The sequence below is a fragment of the Bactrocera dorsalis genome, chromosome 5 (assembly GCF_023373825.1).
Source record: "Bactrocera dorsalis isolate Fly_Bdor chromosome 5, ASM2337382v1, whole genome shotgun sequence".
Lineage (NCBI taxonomy): Eukaryota > Metazoa > Arthropoda > Insecta > Diptera > Tephritidae > Bactrocera > Bactrocera dorsalis.
Window position 1 is genome coordinate 4,188,899 of NC_064307.1, and position 9,762 is coordinate 4,198,660.

The following is a 9,762-nucleotide window of genomic DNA, read 5'->3' on the forward strand; positions in this document are numbered from 1 at the left end:
ACATAAAGAGATAAAAGGTATCCTATGTCCTTACCCTGGTTCTAAGCTACCTCTCCACCAATTTTCAGCCAAATCGGTTCAGCCGTTCTTGAGTTATAAATGGTGTAACTAACATCAACTTTCTTTTATATAACGGGTGATTTTTTTGAGGTTAGGATTTTCATGCATTAGTATTTGACAGATCACGTGGGATTTCAGACATGGTGTCAAAGAGAAAGATGCTCAGTATGCTTTGACATTTCATCATGAATAGACTTACTAACGAGCAACGCTTGCAAATCATTGAATTTTATTACCAAAATCAGTGTTCGGTTCGAAATGTGTTTCGCGCGCGTGTTTTGTTCAGCGATGAGGCTCATTTCTGGTTGAATGGCTACGTAAATAAGCAAAATTGCCGCATTTGGGGTGAAGAGCAACCAGAAGCCGTTCAAGAACTGCCCATGCATCCCGAAAAATGCACTGTTTGGTGTGGTTTGTACGCTGGTGGAATCATTGGACCGTATTTTTTCAAAGATGCTGTTGGACGCAACGTTACGGTGAATGGCGATCGCTATCGTTCGATGCTAACAAACTTTTTGTTGCCAAAAATGGAAGAACTGAACTTGGTTGACATGTGGTTTCAACAAGATGGCGCTACATGCCACACAGCTCGCGATTCTATGGCCATTTTGAGGGAAAACTTCGGACAACAATTCATCTCAAGAAATGGACCCGTAAGTTGGCCACCAAGATCATGCGATTTAACGCCTTAAGACTATTTTTTGTGGGGCTACGTCAAGTCTAAAGTCTACAGAAATAAGCCAGCAACTATTCCAGCTTTGGAAGACAACATTTCCGAAGAAATTCGGGCTATTCCGGCCGAAATGCTCGAAAAAGTTGCCCAAAATTGGACTTTCCGAATGGACCACCTAAGACGCAGCCGCGGTCAACATTTAAATGAAATTATCTTCAAAAAGTAAATGTCATGAACCAATCTAACGTTTCAAATAAAGAACCGATGAGATTTTGCAAATTTTATGCGTTTTTTTTTAAAAAAAAGTTATCAAGCTCTTAAAAAATCACCCTTTATATAGATATATTATAATGATATATGTATTATATCACATAAAATAAGGGTCATACAAAGGAACAAAGTTCAAAGATAATTATTAAGAATACAAAAATAGAAGTCTAGACGATACTGCAGAGAAATTAAATAACTTGTTCTTACTTGCTGTTGGATTTGCTTCAGCTGTTTTGAAGTGATATTGATTTCGGGGGAAAATCGCAATTAGTGCAATTTTTTAAATTCGCGCTGTGTACAACTTTCGGAATTCTTTTGCCCAATACGGTAGACGTCCGCGGAATATTTTTTTAAAATAACTTATCATAAAATGATTAGATTACGGCAATGTTATTATGTTATTGTAAACAAACAACCTCTCTACAGACATGGAGCTATGCAAAAAAAGTTAGACAGTTGCTATGCAGTCTAACCAGTGCGACGAACTTTTTCGATTTAAAGAGATCCGCATAATTATCTAATTAAAAAATTTAGTGTAATGGGTATAAAATTGTGACGATTTCAATAAAGCATATTTTTGAATTTTTTTATACATGCAACCTGCTTTACAGAGTATAATAGATTTGTTCACCCGCCCAAATAATAATTTTAAACTAATTTGGTATGTGACATTCCTCTGCCCACGCCTACAGCCACGCCTACTTCCCATATAACACAACTTTAAACTCCATTTGAAACTTTCACTTTCTAGTATGCAAGTCAAGAATGAATAACTATAACAGGACAAAACTTTGCACGAATAGTTTATTTGAGGTGGGCCACCTCATGACTAAAACGTGCCCAAATCGAATCAAATCTGTTAAAACTCCTAGGTAATCTATATGAGAACTTAGTGCTTGAAATTGACTTTTTGCAGAAAATATCAGTAAATTTATTGACATACAATTGAATTTAGAGAGCGTGTTTTTCTAATAACGTTGCATTTTTTTCTTAGAATGAATAAAATCAGATGAAAACTCACCCACCATATAACTAATAAGCCTTATGTACATGAAAGTACTTCCCTGGTTTGGATCCTTGCAACTTAGCTCTTCCTTACTTGTTAAGTTATAATATTAAAATTGTTATTACGAGCATATAAATATCACTATCATATTCACCGAATTTAATTAACTACCAAAATGTCGCTTATAAAATTTTATTATGGCGAAAACTTACTATACCTTACCTTGACCAAAAAATTAAAATCAAATGCTCCACAAATTGATAATTAATATAAAAATATATAATTTAAATATTGTTGCAAATTATTTGTTTCAGATGTAGATAAAGTACGAATATTTTTGACGTCAATGGACATAGTCCACTTAAGGCTCATGCTCTAGTCATTTATAACGCCGCTGATTAAAAAATATAAAAATTTGTTACTGTTTATTTCGTGCGAAATTAATTTCCGAATTGAATCGTTACCGCTTTTATTTTTATGCGGCACATCGCTTCTTATATGCTACCAGACTATGATCATAGTCTTAGGCCAGAAGCATAATACAGTGGCAGCAAGGTTATCTACAATTTCGTCTATATTTAGGATTCATTAATAAAGACGTTGTACCACAAGAAAATTAGGCTCAGTACATAAATTATATGCTGCTTAGTACAAAATTTGTTGTTCAAATGAAGAAGAGTTTAGGTAGATACATACTTATATGGCAATAAAAATGTGTGAAATATCAAGAAATAATTTATTTATTTTCAATAAGAAACAGTATGTTATCTCAATGTGTTTAGTTTATCCATCCGAAAATTTAATTTGCGAAGTAACCATACCGACTTCATATCTTGACGGGCTTATAGGTTAGTTACATCTCCCAGATGTGGGTCAAAAGCTAAATTATTACAAGTTTCGTGAACTTTTCCAAGTCTATAAACTTTATTCCGCACAATTAAGATATTATGAAATACTCAATTTTTTCACTACCACTAGAGTATATACATACATACATATAGGCTTTTTTCAATTTTCAACCGCTAGACTTTCTGTCGTCACTCAGTTATGCTCCACACAAGCATCAGAGTGCACACACATTGATTACGTAAGAGGAAATTATTGCTTGTTTTACTTAATAGGCCTCGGTCTGTACGCTTAGCCAATCTTAGATTGACATAAATGCTGCATTATGTAGTTGTTGTTGTAATCTTAACTTAATTAGTTGCACAAATAATTTAATTAGACGCAACATACGCCTACACAGATATCTCGTTGTATATATGTATGTGACTATGTACTCAGTTGCTTTCTCATCGCTTCCTACTCTGTCTGACACTGGAGTTTAAGATAGCTAATTTAATTGAATTGAATTTAATTGGCCACAATTCGAAAAGACTTTGTATGCTGTCAAAAATTCATGTTGTGATCACACTGATGTGCACGTGTGTGTGAATACACTGACGTATACATACATGTAAATATGTACATACATCTGCCACTATTAAATAAGTGAAAACATACATACATATATTTGATGGGTTTTAGGAAATGTATTTCAAAACAATTAGCTGTACAAGTATAGAGATTATTGCATGAATTTAGGCGCTAAGAATGGTAGGGATATCAAACTTTGAAAATACTTAGAATTCAATTATGATTTGAATGATTAGTAATAGGATTTAAGTATAGCAAATACTCCAAGTAGTGTTAGAAGGGAAATATGCATTATCGCCGGACTCGCAGCCGCTGAACTGCACACCTTTCGAATCGTCTCCGTGTGTAAGCCGCGTCTCGACAGCAGATTTCGAATACTACGCAGCTCCTGTAAGCAAATAAATCATTTATATACATAAACTATGAAATACAATTTTGCAATAAAATCTATAATCATAAACAATTTTTTTCTTTATACTAATAAATTCATACTATTGCATACACACCTCTATACTTAGACCCTTTTCCGTTCGACTAAGAACCAGCGTGTATATGGAACTGGACATATCATTGCCGCAAAATGTCAATACCAAATGGTCATTAACGGCTTTCACCACCTGCACAGTACCTGTAAATTGATTGTAAGAGTTGAGCGCCACTAGTGAGCCCCGCTGTTCCCCTATATTGGTCCATAGACCTGGACTTCTTTCCGTGTAATTGAACATGTACTCCAGGTTCTTTTCGCTTTCGCTCCAAATTAGTCGGAGGTAACGTGCTGAGTTGCGTTCGTTGTTTGCGTTTTGTATTTGCTGTTGTTGTTGTTGTCCATTTTGTGTACGTCGTTGATTATATTGCTGAGTGTACTGTTGATTATTATAATGATTGCGCATCTGTAAATCAGCGGCATGTCAATACTCATATTTGTTGTTGTAATAAACTATATAAGCAATAATAATATAATAACAACCAAATGATGTGTTTACAAATATGTCATAGGGCTGCGCTTTGATTGACACGAAACTGTAATTGCCGCCACGACACATGTCTTTTTTACTTGGAAGAAACTCCTTATCATGGCCACGGTTTTCAAAAGCTATAACATTTTTTAATTACAAAAGTTTTTGTACTAATTGTACTATAACATAATAACTTATCGAATTAAAAAAAAAAAAATATTTCAAACTTCTGTTCCAAAATAAAACAGACAAATGAACTGATGATGATGAAGGCTTGCTCCAATATAACTCATACGCTCCGGTGCACCTTTTAGGCGCACTTTGGTATTTCGAAGAACAAAATGGATAAAAAGGATTTTGAGTTTTGAATTTTATTTTGGAAATTCGGATCTAATTTATAATTATGCGAAAGTTGTACCACCCTGTTCCAGAATAAATACGTACAATTTTCGTTTTTACTTTCTACAACTCAAAAGCTATCGAATATTTTAACCGAACATTGGTTTGAAAATCCGAAAATCGAGTTACAGAATATACAAAATCCGAATTCGAGTAAATTTTTTTTCGAATCGAGTTATTTGAAAAAATACAATCGAATAGAGGAAAAAAATGTTTTTGTTTTTGTTTTTAATTTGTGGGAACTTCTGGTTCCATCGCCGAGTCTTTTTTGATTTTTTTGGGAACTTTATGAAAATAAAGATAAAGATAAAACATAATTTTCATGGAAGTCATTAAATTATATTTACGAAAAGATAGTTGCGCATAAAAAATTATATGCAATAGATTCATGAGAAGAATAAAAAATATCAATAAGCAAATACTAAATAACAAATTTTTCTGCTAATAAGTTAATCACTCCTTTTGAATAAGGTAACGAAATAAATATTCAATTGCAGTCTATATTTTTCATTGAGTATTTATGAGACAAATCCAATCTATCCATATGCCCACCATTGATTTGAGCAAAGGCAGGTATGTACATCCATACATACATATGTATTTATATTTTCTTCTTCATTTGTTTGTTAAAGTGCAAAATACGCATAAAATCTTTCGGCTACTCACTTGTTCTGTTATATCATTTAGATGAATTATTACGCAACTGTCATACTCGTATATACCAGGTATATCCTGTGTATGAATAATGATCTCGCTGCCATACCACATGCCGGTGATCTGCAAAAAATAACAAAAACCAAAATTGAAGCATTCAAATGTAATATATGTATGGATGTGTGCGTTAGTTCTTATGACGCAATAAAAAAAGATTTTCTATCATATACACAGTCTCTTACATATATGTATACATGGTAAATGACGGTGCATTCACTTCCATTCATTCTTTTTGCTAGATATGATCAATGGACTCTTCGTCAATTGTATTATTAAATTTGTGTAACCTTTTGTTGACTTCTGTCAGAGCATTTGAGCATATGAGCGCCAGAAAAGAAACTAGGTATATGTAAACGTGTGTATGTACATATGTATCGTATGTAACTGATATATATGTATATTTTAGATATGTATGTACTTAAATAACTTTTCACGCATTGTTACGTATATGTATGCACTTAATTTTAAAAATTTATGCAGTTATATTTCGAAAATGACAAAATACAAAGTTTAATTCTCTGAGAGCAAGCAGCTCTGGAAACCCACTCTAGTTGGCAATTAAGAACTTTTAACTATTTTTTTTTTTAAATATTTGTTTTACACTTTTGCTTTTCTAAAATGATGTATATTTACTTAACATACGGAAAATGGCATCACTCACTGCTATAGAAATAAGGAGATTGGTAGTTGCAGGAAGAGTTATGGATATAGCGATATTCTGAACTATTCCCAGTGAGAATACTATCTAGTAGACTCCGAATGTCTTGATATCTTTCAATTTTTCCATCTACCAAACTCAGCTATCATCTTTAAAGTTGAAATATGATGCACATTATTAAACAAAGCGAGGAAGGTTTTGAGCACACTGGCAGATCAACTCGATATGTTCATAATTTGAGTTTCCGGTCACAAGAACATTTTCGGCAGCGAAAAAGCAGACGATTTGGGTATGTCAGTAGCCCTTATAGGGCACCAAAGGGTATGCACACAACAATAAAACGTAATATCAAGATATGAGGTCTTACGATAATGTATCAAATTATCGCTTCCAGTGCTAATTGAGCTCGAAAGGGCGGCACTCCTACCTCTCTGTAACCACGTCATATTAAATCACAACACCCACAATGACTACATATGTATTTAATATATTTATTATGGGAGAGATATTTAAAATTTTGCTTGACAACTGCATAAAACATACCTTAACATTTGAGAATAGAATCGTTCTTTGAATATATAGTTGTCGTTTCACCGAAAAAGTAATTACCCTAATTACAATTGATTCCGCATTTTTCCACGTACGATGAATTCTTATCGACACAACTCTGCTAAGCCTTGTAGCTTACAAGCACGTCGTTGTAGAATATGCCCCTAGTAGAACAGTGATTTATAATTCGCGAACTTTTCAACCTGATAGTGTATAATACAGTCTCCGCAATAAATATAATGCCGTATATAATATAACAAATTAGTTAGTTATTTTTCTAACAACAAAAACAATCCAAAACAAGTAAGAAAGGGCTAAGTTCTTGTGCAACCGAACATTTTATACTCTTGCAACAGGAATCAAAGTCAGGAAAATACCTTAAGATGAAAACGTCAACCAGAGGATCGGAACCTAAGCAATTTTATATATACATACACTATATATAACTTATATACTGACCTATATATTCGGACTGACCTATACATTCGGACTGGCCTATATATTCGGAAAACCAAAATCTTATACGTAGTCTTTGTACAAATTCAGCCGGATGTTCGAAAATCCTGGTACTGGTTACATGGGGGCTAGGTCAAGTTTTCGCCCAATTGTATCCATTTTAGACATAATGATGGGTAAAATATGTTCTGAAATTTTCATTGAGATTATTCAAATATCCAGCATAAAGTCACCAAGAAGTTCGAAAGTCTTTATATTAAGTATATGGGGGCTCAGGGAAGGATAAAGCCTCGTCATCCTATCTCGGAGGAGAAATTTAATGTGGCTGACGTAATTAGTCATTACTTATTGCGCTTTTAGTAGTTTTGAACAGTACCGTTATATGGGTAGTGAGCGGAGTTATCTTTCGATTTCATCAATTTTCACACTGTCGGCAGGAGTTCTTATAATATTCGAGCTTAGCAAATTTTTACTCACGTTACAGCTTGCCCGGGCAGACAGACAGAAAGACCCGAATTTTAACTTTTCTCGTCATCCTGATCATTTATATAAATATACTAGCTGACCCGGTGAACTTCGCCCCGCCCAATTTTTATTTTTTTTTTGGAAGTCATAGACTCGTATAACTTTACCACAAATAATATAAACTTCAAACAACGCATTTTCATTTAATGTTTTTAATGGTGGATAGCTCTTTGCTAATAATAAACAAATAATTTGCAATAAATAAATAATGCGACTATAAGGAGAGTTATAAACTATCCTATCTTTCAAGTTGGACCAAACTGCACACAGTGTTAAAAATTTCATTAAAATCGGTTCAGTAGTTTAGGAGTCCATCGCAAACAAACAACGTGACACGTGATTTTTATATATTAAGATATAACCCTATATCTATCTCGATTAGTTTCAGTTGATACGTACAACCGTTAGGTGAACAAAACTATAATACTCTATAGCAACAGGTTGCAATAGTTTAAATATTATTCCAGCAAATGAAACTTTTAAAAACCTGAGGTAATCGCTATATATAATATAAAAAAGTAAAAGAGAAAAGAGTAAACAAGGGAGTAAGGGCGGAATATGTACATAGTGTACCATAAATACATATACGAATTTTGAATACCTAAGTTTATACTCATATAAATATTACATCGCTCCTCTAATTGAATAATAGATTTTAAGATTTTCAGATCCAAACAATTTCAATTCGTTTAGTAGTAATATAAATTTGACATATGTATACCTCAGTAAGCCCTTCACTTTCTACTTTATACGTGTTCCAATGTAGTAAGTAGCATTTAAGTGATAATTCTTGGAGTGTACATCAAAACAAAGCAAACTTTAGATGATTTATAAAATCATAAACAAAAAGTTACAATAATTTTATGCCATAGAATACTTAGTACCTCCTTAATATTTTGAATATATATTTTTTTCGGTCTAGGAACTATTTAGGTAATATGGTACCATTTGGGCCGGGAGCTACTGTAGATGTTATAAGATGTGAATGCTTTCATTTCTAATTTCATTTAGTGCGAATTAACTTAGTATAAAAAAGTTCATTGATATTATTGCAAATATATTGATTAGTTTGAAAATATATAATAGGTGATCGTCGTTTAACTTTTTAGATGACTCACAAGCTTACAATTTGTAGAATATAATATTCATAATTCCATTACAGAGTATCTATTTACTTACAGAAAGTTAATTCAAAGTATTAATTTTTATATATATTTTTTCATTGGCCCACCTGTCCTATATCTACAGAGTGTTGAGGCTTAATATCCATGCACAATAGTGAATTCGTGTAGAAATTTCGATCCGTGCTTGAGGGCACTTCATCGTAGCTTTGATATTGGTTTATGGCGAAACAGCAAAGTAAGCCGAATTGAAACACAAAAAAATGCATCAAAATTTGCAACTGCATTTTAAAAATTCATATAAATATTTTCGAAAATAAATTCAGTTTTAACACTTTATTAACGTAATATTTTGTAGTTATTCCGACCTCGTGTTATTCGAACATAACACAGCGCGCACAACGTCAAAGCTCGCAGCACAGTTTTCAACTGGAGAGGGCGGCTCATCACCATTAAGCAGATCAGGAGCGATAAGCGATATTTTCTCCAGTAGCACTCAACATTATTGCCGATTTGTTGCTATTCATTGTTGTTGCAATGCTCATTCTTCTTAATTTTACTAGCTATTGACATTAATAAAGAGGATGGGAGCTACTGTTATTCCATTCCAACAACGGTACGTGCACACGCTCTCGCAGCTCGCTTTCGGAAAGCGTGGATCAATTTAGAGCAAAATTCGCTTTTCACAGTTATATTTATTTACGAACACATACATAGTATGTATTAGCAGATCGTTGCATGAATGGTATAAGTATATATGTATGTAGCATTTCGTATTTTGTGCATGTGTATAAGGTATGTTTATGTGTGTGTGGTTGGTTTGAGTGGGTCGAAATGTTATGAAAACTGCATACCAATATAAATAGTAAATTGGCAGCGCCGCAAATGGTGAGCGAAGAGAGAATTCTTGAACGCCTCCACTGAATTAAAATTTATCAGTTAATGCTGTGAGTTCGCCA

The 9,762-nt window shown here is 33.4% G+C and overlaps 1 protein-coding gene across 1 annotated transcript; it reads right to left on the minus strand.

Moving 5' to 3' along the window:
• Window positions 1-3,521: 3,521 nt before the first annotated feature.
• On the minus strand, window positions 3,522-9,254 carry LOC105232638 (uncharacterized). Its single transcript, XM_049457264.1, has 4 exons — window positions 8,914-9,254; window positions 5,447-5,557; window positions 3,932-4,315; window positions 3,522-3,813 (listed from the first exon to the last, which is right to left on the minus strand). The coding sequence occupies exons 1-4, from the start codon at window positions 9,088-9,090 to the stop codon at window positions 3,658-3,660; spliced, it is 828 nt and encodes a 275-aa protein (XP_049313221.1). The 5' UTR covers window positions 9,091-9,254; the 3' UTR covers window positions 3,522-3,657.
• Between the last annotated feature and the right edge of the window lie 508 nt (window positions 9,255-9,762).

What these genes read in the sequence shown, in the direction of transcription:
- LOC105232638 (XM_049457264.1), bottom strand. Translation starts at nt 9,090, where the DNA reads ATGCAGTTGCAAATTTTGATGCATTTTTTTGTGTTTCAATTCGGCTTA. An exon ending in TAAATGATATAACAGAACAA is followed by an intron (nt 4,316 to 5,446) that starts GTGAGTAGCCGA and finishes GCTGATTTACAG; the next exon opens with ATGCGCAATCATTATAATAA. An exon ending in AAAAGGGTCTAAGTATAGAG is followed by an intron (nt 3,814 to 3,931) that starts GTGTGTATGCAA and finishes ATTTGCTTACAG; the next exon opens with GAGCTGCGTAGTATTCGAAA.